This window comes from Drosophila eugracilis, unplaced genomic scaffold (genome assembly GCF_018153835.1).
Source record: "Drosophila eugracilis isolate 14026-0451.02 unplaced genomic scaffold, ASM1815383v1 contig_75, whole genome shotgun sequence".
In the NCBI taxonomy this organism is placed as follows: Eukaryota; Metazoa; Arthropoda; class Insecta; order Diptera; family Drosophilidae; genus Drosophila; species Drosophila eugracilis.
In genome coordinates this window covers 2181577-2199156 of record NW_024573645.1, presented here as the reverse complement: position 1 = coordinate 2199156, position 17580 = coordinate 2181577, and the positions used below count along the sequence as shown (strand labels likewise).

At 44.1% G+C, this 17580-nt stretch overlaps 4 protein-coding genes across 41 annotated transcripts in view; 3 read left to right on the top strand and 1 right to left on the bottom strand.

Moving 5' to 3' along the window:
• The first annotated feature begins 99 nt into the window (after positions 1–99).
• Positions 100–4569, top strand: LOC108117545 (CLK4-associating serine/arginine rich protein). 3 transcript variants are annotated; one of them, XM_017230052.2, is made up of 6 exons: positions 102–634; positions 729–2558; positions 2663–2756; positions 3507–3594; positions 3682–3787; positions 3844–4569. In XM_017230052.2, the coding sequence occupies exons 1-6, from the start codon at positions 438–440 to the stop codon at positions 4415–4417; spliced, it is 2889 nt and encodes a 962-aa protein (XP_017085541.1). In that variant the 5' UTR covers positions 102–437; the 3' UTR covers positions 4418–4569. The 3 variants fall into 3 exon arrangements, with proteins under 3 accessions (XP_017085543.1, XP_017085542.1, XP_017085541.1); XM_017230054.1 differs by lacking the exon at positions 3844–4569 and having other exon boundaries at positions 100–634; positions 2663–2715; positions 3682–3781; XM_017230053.1 differs by lacking the exon at positions 3844–4569 and having other exon boundaries at positions 100–634; positions 2663–2760; positions 3682–3781.
• Positions 4570–4879: 310 nt separating this feature from the next.
• Positions 4880–5531, top strand: LOC108117552 (bolA-like protein DDB_G0274169). Its single transcript, XM_017230060.2, has 2 exons — positions 4880–5217; positions 5272–5531. Exons 1-2 carry the CDS (start codon positions 4924–4926, stop codon positions 5428–5430), a joined length of 453 nt encoding a protein of 150 aa, XP_017085549.1. The 5' UTR covers positions 4880–4923; the 3' UTR covers positions 5431–5531.
• On the bottom strand, positions 5454–7126 carry LOC108117551 (protoporphyrinogen oxidase). The gene has a single exon (XM_017230059.2). It carries the CDS (start codon positions 6982–6984, stop codon positions 5560–5562), a length of 1425 nt encoding a protein of 474 aa, XP_017085548.1. The 5' UTR covers positions 6985–7126; the 3' UTR covers positions 5454–5559.
• Positions 7127–7746: 620 nt separating this feature from the next.
• The window catches only part of LOC108117478 (calcium-activated potassium channel slowpoke), a 47127-nt gene continuing 37293 nt past the window's right edge, over positions 7747–17580 (top strand). For 21 of the 36 annotated variants that reach the window (XM_041819548.1, XM_041819546.1, XM_041819547.1 and 18 more), the window contains exons 1-4: positions 7747–7767; positions 9701–10127; positions 10266–10453; positions 15219–15557. In XM_041819548.1, coding sequence (XP_041675482.1) covers positions 10391–10453; positions 15219–15557 — 402 coding nt within the window. In that variant the 5' untranslated portion in view covers positions 7747–7767; positions 9701–10127; positions 10266–10390. Of the gene's footprint in view, positions 7768–9700; positions 10128–10265; positions 10454–13829; positions 14590–15218; positions 15558–17580 lie in introns of those variants that run through there. The other 15 variants (XM_017229938.2, XM_017229908.2, XM_017229936.2 and 12 more) reach the window with 2 other exon arrangements.

Below are 17580 nucleotides of genomic sequence, written 5' to 3'. Positions count from 1 at the left end.
ATATAATTTAGTGGATTCCCGTAAAATCATTTTCAACCACCGGCCAGACAATATTTTCTTGCACATCACTATGAAGTCCTTACTCAACAAACTATCGATAGACTTGGAATTTTTTTATACAGACTGGTGGAAGTGCAAGAAATAAAATTTTCTTATATTTTTCTTTGCTTTTAATTTCAATATGTTTTGGTCATCCTCCATAGAATAATTTTCCATTGTAGCGTGAGCACCGCGCTCATGAAATTACAGTGCAATCTTAAACTTAGAGAGTAAATCATGAGTGAAAAATCAGGGTTGGTGTAGAGAATTTTTCAGTTTCACCATATGGTAACACTGGAAGTAGACACGAAAGAAATATTTGCCGGGTGTGCTGATGTCCTTTTTCGGGTGAAGCCAACTCATTTGCCATCCGGCGATCGCAGGAATCACAAGTTAGGATGTGGCACGAGGCCAGAAAACAAGAGCGCAAGATACGTGGCCTTATCGTCGACTATCGCAAAAGGGCGGAGCGTCGGCAGTACTTTTATGACAAGATCCAGGCGGATCCCACCCAGTTCCTGCAGCTGCACGGCCGGAGAAGCAAGATCTATTTGGATCCTGCGGTGGCCGCCGCCGGCGATGGAGCCGCAATCATGCAAGTGATATTCAGTGGGATCCTTAAATCCAAAACTTTTTATATATATGTTACTGTGTTGAGAACTTTTACTTATTTTTTTTTTTTTTTGCAGTGTGCCTTGGCAGGGTCAGCAGGATAACCTCATTGACCGCTTTGATGTGCGTGCCCATCTGGATCATATACCCCCCGTGACAAAGAACACTGCCGACGGAGGGGAAGTCGATTCCGACCTAAGCACCGAGGAGCGCCAACTGAACTATGAGCGTTATCGCATCCTAGCGCAAAACGATTTCCTTAACGTCAGTGAGGATAAGTTTCTGCATCAACTCTATCTGGAGGAGCAGTTCGGAGCCAATGCGCAGCTGGAGGCGGAGCGAAATCTGGCTAAGAAAAAGCAGAAAACGGGTGGTGCCACCATTGGGTACTCCTATGACGACGCTAGCGATGGGGCCGCCATAGGGCCGCAGCCTTTTGGAGCTGCTAGTTCAACTGTCAGTGGAGGAGCGGCAGGTGCTGCTAAGGGCGATAAAGCGGATGGCAGTGATGAATCCGATTCGGACATTGACATGGATGTGTCCATAGACATCGGTAAGCTTGACACCTCGCAAGCCCATGAGCTTAACGCCTGCGGACGCAACTATGGTATGAAGAGCAACGACTTTTTCTCACATCTAACAAAGGATGCAGATGAGGCCGACGCCTTGCGCATTGCCCGCGAGGAGGAGCAAGAAAAAATGCTGCTAAGTGGGCGAAAGTCGAGACGCGAACGACGGGCCCAAAAGGAACGAAGAATCGCCAACAGACCTTTCAGTCCGCCCAGTTATGCAGCCAAGGAGGACAAAGACAAGAAGGGCGGCGGCAAAGGCGGCGACAAGGAAAAGGAGGAGGACAGCGACTCCCGTTCTCCCTCGCCTGCAGAGGCGGGGCCAGAGAAGATCACCTATATTACCTCATTTGGCGGCGAGGATGAGATGCAGCCGCACTCAAAGATCACTATTAGCCTTACAAAGCCGGGCCTAACATTGGGTGAGTCGTGCATCAATGCCAGTAGCGGAGCAGCCATTGCCGCCGCCGCCGCAGCCTCATCGGTTTCCTATGCCCAAAAAGTGAAAGACAATCTTGACAAGTTGAAGGTGATGAATGAATCGGCCAAGCGCAGCAGACGCCGTTCTCGTTCGCACTCCCGCTCTCGTTCAAGAAGTGGCTCTGCCTCTAGGAGTCGCAGTGGCAGTCGGCGGAGAAGTCGACGCAGTCGTAGCTATCACAGACGGAGCAGGACGCGGTCTCGTCGTTCCCGTCGAAGGTACTATTCCAGATCTAGATCAAGGTCGCGATCCAGATCACGTTCCAGGTCAAGATCTAGGTCTCGGTCTCGCACTCATTCGCGCTCTGGTTCATGGAAACGTTACAAGACGCGCAGCCCCAGCTACAAGCGATCTAGAAAGCGCTACTCCTATTCATCTCGCAGCTCCAGCGCCAGCTCGTACAGACGAAGGAGTCGCTCCCGTTCGCACTCCAGTCGAAGGAGTCGCGTCAAAAAGAAGATGACACCACCGCCAGCGGCAACAGTGGCTTCTTATTGTCTAAGCACCACCACCACTACAACCACATCCACATTGACGGCGGTAAAGCTCCTTCAGCAGCAACAGCATCCGCAGGCCAAAGCCACGCCACCTATGATCAGCTATCCGTTGCCAGCGCGAGTACTCAATCAAAACCAATCTGGGACGGCTGCCGCTCCCGCTCCAGCTGCTGTACAACCGCAAGTGGTGGAGCCGCCACCACCGCCATTAAAACGGTACTACGGTCGGAAAAGAGCTAATGACACTTCATCATCATCGTCGGGAGCGGAAAATAGCGAAGCCAGCGACAACGAGGAGCAGCAACAGCCACAGTTGGGAAAGCGGGTGGAAGATTCCGATGAAATGGAAGTGGACACTGCGTAAGTTTGTGTGCTGCATAGAGTGGTAAAGTAGAACAGCCAAAGACTACAGTTTATATTATTGAAGATGTAACCGGTAACTAATTCTGTGTTACCTTTTTCAGGTCAGAGCGTTCCCATGCCATCCAGCCAACCATGTCGTCATCGAGCAGCACGGGTAATCAAACAGGCAAATATAGTTCTGCTACCGAAACCAAAGTCAGTAAGCAAAGCCAAATGTCTCATGCCCCACCCAAATGGAGTACACCACAAAATTCACGTCTCAGCCTCCCGCAATCCGCCATCCAAACCAATGAGCAACATTCGGACCCAAGCAGGCAGCACCGTGTTCTCGTTCCAACCCCGACTTGTGACCATCCCTGCATGTCCCCTTGTTGATGCATTGTTTTGTGTCCCCCCTCTAAGTGCCAATGCAGAAATCGTTGCAATGCAATCTGGATAGCAATGCAATCAAGGATGCATTTACCACCCCATTATGTTTATAAAGACGAAGAATTTTGTCCTGTTTGTCTGTTTTTTCCATTAATCTGTTGCTATGCACAGACGTGCAGTAAGTAACAGAAAGGATTTTTTGTGAGTTCCCATGGAACGCAAGGCCTTCAACAATTGCAGCTTGATTGTATTGTTCTCGGTTACCGCGAGTAGAACCCTTTAGTCAGTTTATTTTTGATTTCAAACGCAGGTGTTTTTTTAATAGTAGTTTTTTTTTGTAGTTTTGTATGTATTTATTTAACTTTGGAGCATTCCTTAAAATGATTATTATGCAATGGTATTCAAAGCTTCGGTTCTCGAAGCTTGCTTTTTATTGAGTAGAAGTCCTCGACTTACAGCATATCATGGACACACTATAAAATCCCAACTGCCCACCACACTTTCGACTGCCCGCCCAGCTCTCTTTTAACATAAACTGCACCGTGACACTTGATAAATAAATTTTTGATTTTACAGGGTTCTGGACATCCAAGTTCTGGTGGCGGACGACCGAATTTGCGCGAGCGGCTTAAGCGAAAGATGCAGAATCTATTAAACCGGCAATGTAAGCCACCAGGAGTGTAGTGTGATGTTCACCAACCGCCTTGTTGTAGTACCTTCGAGTAGATACTTAAATAGGATTATCTTGCAGATAAAGCCGATAAGCGTGCGGAAATCGAGAAGTCCGAGCGGGAACGACTGCAACAGCAGGAGCGTGAGGACGAGATGCGTGAGTTGGCTTTGAAGCTGCGCAGGAGGTGGGTATCTTGATGTGGTTGGCTCCGGCTGTCCTCTCACATCTGTATATTCACAGGCGTCGTGAGCTGCGTCACAAGTATGGAACGCCCTCAAGCGGCAAGCTGTCAGGTAGTGAAGCGGAATCAATTGCCTCCGAGAGCCAGATCACAAAGGCCTCTTCGCGCCGCAGTCGCAGCAGATCGCACAGTCGTAGGCGGACTCCTCCGCCGGATACACAGCACAGTAGGCGAAGCAGTAGTCGAACGGAACGGCGGCGCCGCACAAGGACGCCCAGTCCCAAGTACAACCGTAGGCAGCGTTCGCGTTCTAGAAGCGGCAGTCGCGTGGAGCGGAAGCAACGTTCCCATAGTCGTCGACGTAGTGGCAGTCGAGATCGACGACGTTCCCGCAGCCGGCGAAGTCAATCTCGCCGACGGAGGCAAAGGGACCGCAGCGTGGAGCGAAATCGCGAGCGGGAAAGATACAAGCAACAGCATCAGCAACAACAACAGCAGCAGCAACACGATAGGATACGGGTACGCGATCGAGATCGTGATGCGGATTACAGTCATGGCGGCAGTGGATCTTCAAATCGAGGTCGTGTCGTCATCTCCGCCCCGCCAAAGCTCAAGAAACTAGTTGACTATTGAACCCGAAAGCGCTGTGAAGGAGACTCTTTTTCTATTCGCTTGATTATACATTTGATATTCGCTCGATTGTTTATAGATTTAGGAATTATTTCTGGAGCGTGTTCTGCGTTAACTGTTGATTCTGGCCCCAATAAAATAATTTAAGCCCTTAACAGTTAAAGATTTCTTTAATGATATATAATTTTTTGTACAATTTAATTTTATTTTGATCTAAAAAAAATGAAGTTTTATTAGGCGTTTGTATTTTTCTTTCAGTACTTAATTAGCATTTACAAATAAATATTTTTCTTTGCTCCAATCTGTTTTGTTCTTATTATTTTTTTGGGTATCGAATAAAAAAATTCTGGCTAATTAATAAGACAATGATCTACAAAACTATTGTCCGTTAAAGATGTAATTTAAAATGTCACAATCGTTATCGGTAAGTAACGATTTCACACTTGACAACTCTGGTTGCCAGTTGTTTATGTAATTGTGAACAGCTGTGCGAGAAGAATACTGGAACCATGTTAAATCTGACACTCCGCCGTTTAGCTGGAGTTTCCTCGCGAAACCTGAATCAACTGACACCCACAAGTTGCAACTTGGTACTGAAACTCTCTAAAGCCAACATGTCGCAGGAGGCGGGACAGTATCCGCCCATTGAGTTCGCCATGCGAAAGGCCCTGACAACAGAACTGAAGCCGGTCTACCTGGAGGTCATAAACGAATCACCGCAGCATAACGTTCCCAAGCGGTCGGAGTCCCACTTTCGAGTGTATGTCGTCTCGGAGAAGTTCAACGATCTGTCTCTTATCAAGGTGAGCTTAATATTTTTAAATTTGCTGGTATTAATTGGCTTTCCCTTCTTTCAGCGTCATCGACTTGTCAATGATACGGTAAAGAATGCCCTAAAAGCAGCCGGTTTTGAGTTCATGCATGCCCTTTCTATCGAGGCAAAAACACCCAAGCAGTGGGCACCCGAGCAACAGCCTGAGAAGAGTCCGCCGTGCATGGGAGGCCACGGAAAGTAAACCCAGAAGAAACAGAATCGAAATCTATGTACAAAGGACCTACTTTACTACTCACAAAACCAGCTTAAGCAAAAAATACAACCGAATCACCTATGGAAAAAGAGTTTGAGCTACAGGGGAATGGTTGTTTTAGGATAAAGGCAAGGCCTCCACCTGTCGACGGGCGGACAGAATGACGTCATTGATGCCGACTCCATCGTAGGCAGCTCCGCAAAGAGACAGTGGCAGCTTGTAAGTTTTTATGTAATTCCGGATGGCCTCGACGCGACGCTTGTGGCCCACGGTGTACTGCGGGATGCATTTGTGCAGCGTGTGCACTCGGCTAAACTTGGGCTCTTCGCGGATCTGCAGGATTTTCTGCACCTGTCTGGTGGCCAAGTCGAGGATCTGCTTTGGGCTGGGTCGATTGCCGAACCACTGGTCGAACCAATGGCCGCCCATCATAACAGTGAGCACCGTGTTTTCGCCCATTTCAAAGCAGCAGCTGTCAAAAATCACACCGAGTATTGGCAACTTCTCCACGGGTGGCACCAGCAGTCCAAAGCCATCCTGCTTAAGAATCTTCCCTTGAAATTGCATGTTCACCACCAGCACATCCACGTACGGAATGTCTAGTAACTGGGCGCTAAGCGATGGATGTTGATGCTTTACCAGTGGCGCCAGCTTAAAAGCGGGCAGAGAACTGACCACATGCTCCACTGGCACTTCGGCATCCTTGATGTTCATCCGGACGCCAGAGGTGCTAAAACTCAGATTGCGGCACTCGTTGCTCAGCTGCACGTTGACATCCTGCTCGCCGAGGTACTTTCGCATGGCTTTGGGCAGGTTCTCAAGTCCGCCTTGCAGTCCGTACATGGCCCACTTCTCCTCAAGCGCCTGGGTATAAAGCTTGGGCTGACCTTGTGCAAAGATGCCCTCTTTTGAGTCATTTTTCTTTTCTTGAAAGCGGGAAAAAAGTGTGCCTTTGAGTACTCCTCCATACTTCTGCTCCTTCTCGAAGAGTCCCTCCATCAGGAAGCGGACACTAATCTCGCGGGCATCTCCAGCACAAATACCACATATCATGGGGCTAATGGCGTAGTCGGCTATCTCCTTTCCAAATCGTCGCTCTGCGAAGCTGTAAATGCTTTCGTCCTCCAGCTTGGCCTTCTTGCTCGCAGTGATCAGGTCCTTCAAAACAGCCCTGTAAAGCGGCTTCGTGAAAGGAGGAAGGACGCCAAAAAGTCCCTTTGGACCGTTGGGCAGCATGCAGAGTTGTCCCTTGGCGTATAGCATTCGGTTTCGGGCTGCCACATGACTTCTCCGGATTGGAGTCACCTCCAGTTTTAGCTCCTCCACCAGTTCCAGAGTATTGGCTCCTGGCAAGCCAACAGGGCGGATGGTGCGTGGTCCGCTCTCGAAGATGAAATTCCGGTCTTTGCGGTTCTCTGACCGTACCCATCCGCCCACTCGTGGAGAGGCTTCGTAGATCGTCAACGGCTTCTTGAACCGCCGCAACAAGTAGTATCCGGCGGACAGACCGCTCAGGCCGCCTCCCAGCACGGCCGTTGACATGGTCCTTCTGCTGCTTCAGGTGTGTCCCGAATCCTAGAGAGGACTCAGAGTAGTTTTGGTTTTGGAGACCGGAAAATCTATGCCGGTTGGATCGTTAAGACCAAAATAATTCCAAGTGACATAACTATCGGCCAGATAAGGGTATCGATACGTTTCGTTCCAAAATCGTCAGAGCTGTTAATCGATGTTATTGGCGCTAAAAAATATTTGAACTTAAAAAAAAAAACAATAAAATATGGTGGTAAGCGGAGAAAATGATAAGCTGTTGTGTTTAGGTATTTTTATTCGATAATTATGTTTTTTTTATCTTTTTATTACATTTTGTAGAATTTTGAGAAATAACAAATATTTCGATTTCTTTCTTATTATTTCTCTATTATTTTTTTATAAGTTAAATCTATACTCTTTTATATCTTTTAAAAATCAGAGCACCATTTTTAACATCATTTATCTTCAACATCAGTGAGATAGTTACGCCAGTCCAAAAGTATGCAATGGATCTCTTCAAACATTCCTCATGCGCCACGTGTGCATCGCAGTGAAAATTTACTTGCACTGATACACTAGCACCTTCACCACCGCAACGACACTGGGTCATTCATAGTGAATGGGTTTTGGCGCCAGTTTTGATGAATCGAACGGAGCGTCCAGCCCGCACCGACCTCAGGACTCCGAAAAGCTCACTAAGACGAGCTTGGGCCGTGCGGAACCACTTTGTGCCACCGAGTAGCAAGTTGTCGGAGTCCACATCGCGCAGAATTGTATACGCTGCTGACGAGAAAGGTTGGTTTTCTGGCCGGAGCGCGTCGCGTCTGGTTTTTTGGGTGTGTGAGTGAGTGGATTGTGTGGAAAAGTGCCTTTCGCATATATATGTATACAAGGGGACCCATACACACACACCCATTCAATTCGGAAAAGTGAAAAATTTTCATACTGCGTTTGCCAATTACGGTGAAAATTCACCAAAAACGGTTTTAAATCCAGGCAATAAACGTGGCCATTTGCGAAACGGGAATTGTGCAAAATTCGGTATCCGTTGAAAACGGACTCAGTGAACGTGAAAATGTGCGACACACACACACACACACAAACTCAGCATAGCACAGGAAATTCAATTAATTAGTGACCGTGTGTGTGTGTGATTGCCCCAAAATGGAAATTGTTATTGCAAAAAGTGGTGCATACATTAAGGAGCCAGAAATGGGCTATTGCGAAGTTAAAGAGGAACTCTATATAGTTTTCAATTTTTTGGTCCTGCTGCAGGTTTTCATTTAAAAGATACATTCGTTGAAGTCAACACACACGGACACACACACACACATACACATGCGCATACGGCACAGTTTTTCCTTCGCACAAAACGAGCACACCACAAGTTCCCCAAAACGAAAGGACGAAAGGACCCGACCCGATGATAAAGTCGATGTTCCAGGCCGGAGATACACTTGTATCGTTCGCCTGCCTTTGCCTTTGCCTTTGCTATTGCTATTGCTGTTGCTGTCATCGTCAATGTTATTTTTGTTGCTTCCTACTCGTCGTCCTTCGTGTATCGCAGGATGCCTTGGTATATGTGTGTCAGTCAGTCACTGGCCGAATGTATCTCAGTGTGTATCGGTGTGCGTGCGCCAAGATACGCAGATACCCAGATACCTACAAATGAAGCCACCAAATCCAGGCGAGTTCAATGCGCGGCCAGGACGAAGAACTAAGCTCTGTTTACTTTTCCCCTTTCATTGTATGTTGCGGGAGGAAGAGAAAACCCATGTCAACCCTTTCCTCCCTACCCATACCCACATTTACCGACCGTTGGCGTGCCGTGGGAAATTGTGTCGCCTGCTTATTTATTATGAAAATGCAACTTTCATTTGACTCGGCATTTGTCCCGTTTCCATTGTTTGCAGGCGCATTAGGCAGCTTGTTAAGCGCATGAAAGTGTGTGTCCTGCGAGGATTCGAGTGTGTGTGTGTGACACGAAGGAGAACTAAAAACTAGGGCAGTGTGTTTCCGTTTCAACGACATGCCGCAGGCAAAAGGACGAAGCCCCAGCACAGCAAAGCCTCGCTAATCTAACTTAAAACTTTATATTTAACCAGTTAATCAAAATATTTTAATACAAAAATAATATTTTATTAAAAGGACATTAAAAGAAACCCCTTAGTTAGAAGGCCATTAAATATTTGAAAAGTGCCTAGTTTTTGGTACCACATTGCGTATGCTTAACCAAAATGTGCGATGTTCGAAGAAAAGGAAAAGCTTTTTCGGAGTCCCGACACCGCGCAGTCGCCAGTCCGCCATCGGCCAAGTGGGAAACTGAGAGTGATTCTCAAAAAATTCTCTCATAGTCGAGTATTAAAAAACACCGAGAGCTGCTGATTTCGCTTTGAAGTTTGTTTCGCATCTTTATTTATTTATTTACTTGACAGGCTTTTTTCCGGCAAAGCAAAAAGGGTAAAGATAAAATAATTTCATGAAAAGTTCCCAATAAATTGTAAATGAAAAACGGCAGCAGGCCAGAAAAAGAAATACTAAAGCAGGGACAAAATAAAAATATATAAGTAATAATTTTGACAAATGTCGGGCGGTCGTAAAAAAATTAAAACGCAAATAACTTTGACAGCTTTACTAAAAAATATAATTAATTGCCGAGCCGGTCGTAGCTGCCAAGCCAATTTAAATAATATTTAATATATCGCTCAACTCCATAAATCTCTTGCAGCTTAACACACAAGGAAAAAAAATCGTAGGCAAACAAAGAAAATAAAATTGTGAAGGAAACATGAGCAGTGTGACTAAGCGCAGTTTTAAATTTAACTAAATTCCACATTCAAATTCGAAGCGAACTATCGATCAAAATTGCAAAGAAACAAATAAACAAAACAAAAACCAAACCAAAACTAAACAAACGCACAATGAAACTGATAAGGTCTATGAAGCCGATAACGTCGTTCTAAACACAATGAATGCAATTATGAAATAACCAGGGAAAACCAAGAGCAAGAGAGGAAAACGCAAGCCAGACCATTTTCCACGTGCAACATTGGCGAGCTGCAGCAAACACAAATCGTCTACACATTGATGTGCGATTTGAGCGTGTGAATGTTGGCAGCCCTGGAGCCCTGCCTCGGTGGTTTAGCCAGTACTAGGTGAGTACTATCAAGTCCTCCTTCGCAAACACCAACCACTACCATCCAACAACACGATTACAAATTCGAATACACTACCACTTCTGAAACCACAAACAACAACAACCGAAAACACACACTTTCCCAAAATAAAAAAAGAAAGCGAATATGAAAACGGATAGCGAAGGGAAAGCAATCACAACCGCCACTAGATCCACATCGAAATCCACAACGACCACGACACCACAGAGAAGAGGGGGTCCGCCCGGAACGATCCATCAAACATGGCCAGCTGGTGCCCAAATTGCCACGAACTGCCACCGTTCTATCCACCCATTATGCCAAAGGTAAAGCCCTTGATGTCGTTCGTGAATCCACAAATAAATACGCAACGCTTGTGAAAGACCACCAGATCGTAGAAATCACGTTTAGCGTTTCCACAAAACAGGGGTTTACCTTATCTATAGCTCGTCAATCAATCAATCATTTGATATTCCCATTTGAGTTTTCTTTGCTCATTTCTTATCAATTTGTGATGCATTTAGAACACATTTTGCAATGATCTTTGCCTTTTGTTTTATCAATTTGTTTTGCATTAAAAATACATATTTAAAGTTTCATTCCAATGACCAGTCGGCATAAGTAAACTAATTGTGTATTTGTTTAAACTATTAAATATCAAGGTTTTCCCAATATTTTCCCAATCTCCTTGGGGTTCACCAGCTTTTAATGTAAATGTATAATAAAAATTATTAAATAATATAAACCTCCTGAAAGATATGTACATAATCTTATCAATGTACAAACGCTTTTCCATTGATTAGTAATTTCTTTTAGATAATTTGTTATCACTTTCTTAAATATTTAATGCAATTCTTGTTATACAAGAAATATAATAATCATTTTGTGGATTAAATTTATGAATCACAAAAAATCTTAACCTTTTGTCGGCGTGTAATCTAATCCTTATTACATGATCCTGAATTTCTAACACCACCCACGATTCGCTACTCATTTTGAATTCGTTTCGCTTCATTTAATAAATGGGATTTCCATCACTTTGGCCACCCATTCGCAAGGGCTCGCGTGACCTTTAAGAATGTGGCACACAGAAAACCGAACATTAAATAGAAAACACCGAACACTGAACACTGAATACCGGGCACCAAACACTCAACGACCAAGTGCAGCCTAAGCCCTTTGGCCTTGGCCAATGTCCAATGGGTAAAATACAAAAACACAAAAAAATGTGGGGAAAAAATGACCAGTGGCCGGCAATCAACGGACCCAATCAGCGGGCCAAGTGCTGGCCATAAATTGCTCAGAAAGTCGAAGGGTATTTGTCAGCTTCGTCAGTTGTCTCCGTCTCCGTCTTTGTGGCCTGCCTTTGCGAGCGTTTCGCTTTGACGGACATGCGTCAAGATATATAGAGCTGGTCAGGGGCTCGCCCACGCCTCCCGAAAATCGATAGTTCGCAATGTAAATTATTATCAAGCAGCCGTGTGACTTCATCCGATTCGATTAGTTTCTTTTGCAACACAAAATGACAGCAAAATCGGCCTGGTGGCATAATTTATATCGTTTACTATCTTTTCCACCCGCATTCATTTAAGTCCCAGCTGGCTGCTAGGCTACTGCCACTGACTCTTGGCCCAGTATGTTTGGATCAGTTAAGGCGACTCAATCGAAGAAGACATTTTTCCCCTTTGGCCAACAGCTTGCTTCTAACCGTAGGTTATAAATAATTCATTCAACGCCACTGCCACTGCATTTTCACTTGGATCGATGAAAGCGCTGGGAAATTAATCCAAACAAACAAAAAGGCAAGCATAGAATAAAATTTAGAAAATGTTTTCGTGTGTTTATTCAAAGGAAACTTGATACCACTTTAGAATTCAATCCAATTCGGTTGGTGTGTTTTCTTTTCCAGTTGGGTAAACTTAATTGAGTTAAAACCAACAATATTTATTTTCTCCTTAAGCCTTTTGAAGTGGCCAAATGTCAGAGTTGGCTGGCTTTGAAGAAAACATTCAAAGTGTACACCCTTTTCGGTTAATATCCCCCAAAGTTCCCCAAAATGTACCATTTAAATCACTTAAAAACCCTTTAAAAAGTGTCATTGCCTTGCTCGCCATTCGAATTTAATAAATATTACGTATACGCAATGACACCGCTTAAATTCAAGGTGAACGGTGCTTAAAAATAGTCATCAAAAATTTAATTGAATAACAATTTTGCTCTTCTTCTCTATTTATAATTGCGTAAATGCAATGAAGCGAAGAACCTAACCGCCCAAGCATCGCAAAAAAATAGATACTAAAAATTAAAAAAAAAAAAAAATAGAAAACTATAAATAAAATGCACGCCGCTGGCTTATGATGAGGATGATAAAACAGGGATGCGAGGGCTAAGGGATGATGAGCAATTATGGTCAGTGGAAATAGTGGCATGTGCAAACAAACTGGGCCAACTTGTTACCACGATGGCTGCCCCCGCAGGAAATAGCAAACAAAGCGCGTAAATTATGAAACGACAGCTAACTGGCGGCATGGCGTGACTCGCCCGAGTTAACTGTGGCAATACACAGTATAGCAGCAGTAACGTTAACGTTCACGTTCACGTTAACCTGCTGCCCCGTTTTCTTCAACCACCCACCACCTCCTATACGAGTATGCCCCCCCCGCCAACCTTTTTGGGGACGAGTGTTGCCCGGGGACCATGGGGTCACGAAAAAAGGAATGCAAAAAGTGTGTGTATAGGCGCAGAGCACAAAACGAGAGACAAAACAAAAACGAATAGAAGCGAACTCATAATTTATTTATTTATATTCGGCCTGCCGTTGTTCTTCTTGTTGTAACAATAATTCATTGTAGCCAACACACACACACACACACACACATGCAAAGTGGTCTTATAATATGCTGGCTGCCCTTGCCAAGGGTATGACCAAAATTTGCATTAGGTTTAGCTTGCTTTGAAATAACAAAGGCTATAAAGGAAGGTAAATATTTTATTCAAAATCAATTTAAATATTTTTACATATAATGCTTAAGAAACTGATTGAAATAGACATTTAAAAGATAAGATAAATAAATATAAATAATAAATTTAAAACTCTTTCTAACCCTTAAGTTGATTTAAGCCCATTCAATTCCATCTTTATTTATCAGTTTATGAGCTTTTGGTAACTAATGTTCTCTAAGCCCTTAAAAACATTAAAAAGATCAAGAAATACTTACAACTTTAAAGTAGGGTTTTTTGATATTTTTAATGAAATATTTATTAGAGGGCTCGCCAGGACAACCCAGTTTCGGAAACCCTTAATGCATTTAAGGTAACCCAATTATTATCAACTTAAGTACTTCTCGATGTTTATTTAGTAATGAAATTTATATATCCTTGGGATCTTCTACATTCCTAACTACCCTCTTCATAGGGTATACCCTCTTTATACCAATACCCAATTGAATTTGCCTTGTCTTTGCGTTGCCTTTTAATTAAATTCAAGTTTGTCGCCTGTCCTGACACTTTTCGCGGTCAGCTATATAGCCGCAGTCCGGCTGATAAAGAGAGAGAGAGAAAGCGAGATGACCGGAGAGTGGGTGAGCAAGAGAGAGAGAAAGAGAGAGAGAGAGTTCAGGCCCCCCAGGAGATATAGATAGAAGCGGGCTCTTCGTAATCGTTGGAACCGTCCCGATGGCGGGGCAATTGGAAAACGGCTCGTTCAGTTGGTGGACGCCAGTTGTGCGGTTCGCTCGGTGCCTCCTTTTTATTCAGCTCGACTCGCGATTCGCGTGCGTGCCATCCGTCGTGTGTGACATCCATCGTATATAATAATATATATACGCCTTTCATATACACATATACCCCGTGTCCCTGTCCTGCCCCCCGTGAAAATAAAAATCCGTACAAATTGCAAATTCACATGCGTAGTGATTGCAGTGATTCACCCAGTGAGTGCGTTGGCCTTTGGCTAAGATTTGGTGTCCACCCCCAACCCAGTGAATTCCCAGTGAATGCAGGCTATTACTAAGACCCGAAAAGTGGGTAGATCGGTTACTATATGTACGGATACGGTTCTAGGGATCCGTAGATCTGTACAACGGAGCTGTGTGGACGGACGGCCTTTGTGCCCAGTGTTATGAGCACTTTTGTCGCCGATCGTGCTGTCGCTGTGCGTGTGTCGGCGGAGATCACTTTAAAAATAACAGATTTGTTTGATGCTATTTATAATAGACGGGCCAAGTTTTCGTTCCGTTTCGCATTGTGAGGCTTTTGGCGTTCAGCTTTCGTTGGATTTTGGTTTTTCGGATTTCCCAGAGTCTTACTATATTCTGTGGCACTTGCCTGCTGCACTTGAACGCCATTAGAATATCGCGGCAATATTAATTCGACAGCGTCTGTGTGGGCCAGTGTCGCAATGTAAACAGGCAAAATGGCAAGCGGTTTGATCGGCACCAATTTCACCACCACATTGTCAAATGTAAGGAGGATAGTATATAGAAAACTAGATATATATATATCCATGAATAGGGAAAACTAACCTTAGGGTAATAAAAGTGATAAATGAGTAATCAAGTTTTTGAAAGTCATGATCAGATCTTTGACTTAAATTCCTCAATTCTAACCATCATCTTTTTTATCATTGTATCAACCAAAATATCTCAACTTAAAGTTGTAAAAAAGAAAGCAATCAGCTTGTTTTATATACCCCCTGGAACTGCATATTTCATTACACAATTTTGTAAAATGTCAGCATTTTGCGCTTTTCTTTTCAAAATAAAAACTTTTGTCGGCTAAACAAACTAAAGACATTTATTTATGAACTCATTTCGCGCACCCTTGGCCAGGCACATTTTGTTTACATTTGCCAGCGTCGCCAAGTTGAGAAATATATATAAAGAATCTAAGATATATATATTATATATATAGCATTTGGATTGCTAGCGAGTGCTTCCATATAGAAAGCATTTCGCGTTGGTTCTCTAAATGTCAAGTGTATGACGTAAACAATGTTTCCGCCAGTTATCGTATTGATTTATGCTAAATTTAGTTAGCTAATTGCCAACCATCGAAGCTAATTGTTTTTCACATTTTATTTGAATATTTCAGGGGATGTCGGGGTGTGATCAAAGCACTGTCGAATCATTGGCCGACGATCCAACAGATTCACCATTCGATGCCGATGATTGTCTCAAGGTGCGCAAGTACTGGTGCTTTCTGCTGTCCAGCATCTTTACATTCCTTGCTGGCCTGCTCGTGGTGTTACTATGGCGAGCCTTCGCATTCATCTGCTGCCGCAAGGAGCCGGACCTGGGGCCGAACGATCCCAAGCAGAAGGAGCAGAAGGCCTCCCGCAACAAACAGGAGTTCGAGGGCACCTTTATGACAGAAGCAAAAGACTGGGCTGGAGAGCTTATCTCGGGTCAAACAACAACTGGTCGAATTTTGGTAAGTACTGCTACTCCTTGGACAGTGTCCATTTATCATTTATGAATACCTTTTGTTTGGGTCGGTATTTTGAGTTCCTTTGACCCGGCATATGGTCACATTTATGCACTGTGGGAAATAGTTATTTACTCTTATAGTTCTTTACTCTCTATATTAAACAATTTAAACTAAGAGCCATTACTTTCCACGCTAATCATTCAAATTCTTTGAATTTTTGTTTCTTGACTTATATAACTTGATGATTCCAAGAATTTGCGTAAACAAAGCCATCTTACTGTAAATTCAATAGTAATTTCTTTGAGTGCCAGCTCTTAGGCAGCCAAACCCACTGAATTATTCAGAGATCTACTCGATATATATGGTTTCCCATGGCAAAGGCAACGTTGACGTGTCCTTGTCCATGGCTGCAGCTGGCGAAAGTGCCATCGCCTTGCATTCGGAAGAGTTTCGAGGCACATTCATCACCGCCCCCCCGTGGCAAAGCCACTTGCGTGTATAATTTGTTTGCGATTGCTGAACTCTGGGTACTGGGTTCTGGGTTCTGAGTACTGGGGGAACCATTTCGTGTCAACAGCGGAAGCAGCAAAGTAAATGTGCCATTTCCATGTACAATAAATACATGAACACAAATTGTCCGAGTTGCTGGAGCTGGATTTTTGGGGGTCTTTTCAATTACAGTTTGGGCTGCGTAGGAATTAACTTCAATGGTTCCGTGGTTCCTCCGCCTTCCCTTACTACAGACCGATTGAAATCGGTTGTTTGTCCAAATATTACGCATACGTCATGGCGCACCGCCCATCCATTAACGTGCCTTAGTTAATTACTCAAACAGGCTCAGGGGCTATTTAGTGGGTATTATTGGGCATTGTGGCTTAATGCCTTCGATAAGCATTTGTCGATTTGAAGTTGCCGACACTTTCAGTGCGAGCTTATCGGTTGAATATTTGCATTTGTCTGGGGAAGTGATTCTAGAAGGTATTTCGATATCTTGTTTGGATAGTAAATCCCCTTAAAACTAACTTGACTATCGTAATAACTTATAATAAATATAAAGTCTATCATAATGTATACTTTCCTAGAGAAGTTTTAATAGGCAAGCTCTATAAATTCTTAGGTAATAATAGATTCTTTCAAAGCCGTTAGAGACTTCTTGTAACTTCTAACTTTCTTCGAGCAGAAACTACTTTTTCTTACATAATTTCTTGTGAACATATTTTTCCTCTGTGCGATTATCTTGGTAACAAGGAAAGTTTGATTGCCTGTTTGTAAGCCATGGGGCAAATAGCAATCTTTGGCAGTCAAGGCCACCGCCTGTCCCGCAAAGTGACAAGCTCTGGCCGATTGCAAGGGGTCAAATGTTTGAACATCCATCCTTGGACAACGCACTATCCTTTCATGGCAGTTTCAATGCTGCCTCCTTGTCAGCTGGCACACAATTGCACAGCGGTGGTGAACGACTATTGCCATGTACGAAGGCATGCTCACATGTAGAATCCATCCGCCCTTCGCCCTGCGATTTCCCATTTACCGACCGCCCGCTGAGTGCTGCGACCATCCCTCTGTGTGTCTGGCACATTTATCGATAGTTTCGCCTACATCAGAGGGACTTTCAGCTAATAACGGGAAACGGGCCTTAAGAAATGATGTATGCATATGCTTTTGGGTTTGGGATTCAATGGAGCAGGATGTGGGTGGTGAGTGGGTGGCCCTCCTTGGGCCAAGAAACCACAACAAATAACAGTAAATAATATGGCAAATGCCAGGATAGCAGCCGTTCAAAAAGGAAATGCTACCAGTAGGAAAATCGATGAAACAGCGCGCACATTTCCACTTTCACTCGGATTGGAGTGGCGTACCCAAAAGGGGGGTTGGAGTGGGTGGAAGATTGTGAATGTTTATTACCAGCAGGCCTATGTCGTTGTTGTTGTGTGCGGCAGGCTTTGGCAGCCAATTGGCTTTGCTGTTTTGGCAGACAGCGTTGAGTTTCCTTTCCCTTTGTAATACTGCGCTGCAGCTGTTTTTT

Bases quoted from the DNA above. Each gene is read 5' to 3' on its own strand.
- LOC108117545 (XM_017230052.2), top strand. From the start codon at position 438: ATGTGGCACGAGGCCAGAAAACAAGAGCGCAAGATACGTGGCCTTATC. The intron at 635-728 runs GCAAGTGATATT...TTTTTTTTGCAG, and splicing joins GGCGATGGAGCCGCAATCAT to TGTGCCTTGGCAGGGTCAGC. The intron at 3,788-3,843 runs GTGGGTATCTTG...GTATATTCACAG, and splicing joins GCTTTGAAGCTGCGCAGGAG to GCGTCGTGAGCTGCGTCACA.
- LOC108117552 (XM_017230060.2), top strand. From the start codon at position 4,924: ATGTTAAATCTGACACTCCGCCGTTTAGCTGGAGTTTCCTCGCGAAAC. The intron at 5,218-5,271 runs GTGAGCTTAATA...CCCTTCTTTCAG, and splicing joins ACGATCTGTCTCTTATCAAG to CGTCATCGACTTGTCAATGA.
- LOC108117551 (XM_017230059.2), bottom strand. From the start codon at position 6,984: ATGTCAACGGCCGTGCTGGGAGGCGGCCTGAGCGGTCTGTCCGCCGGA.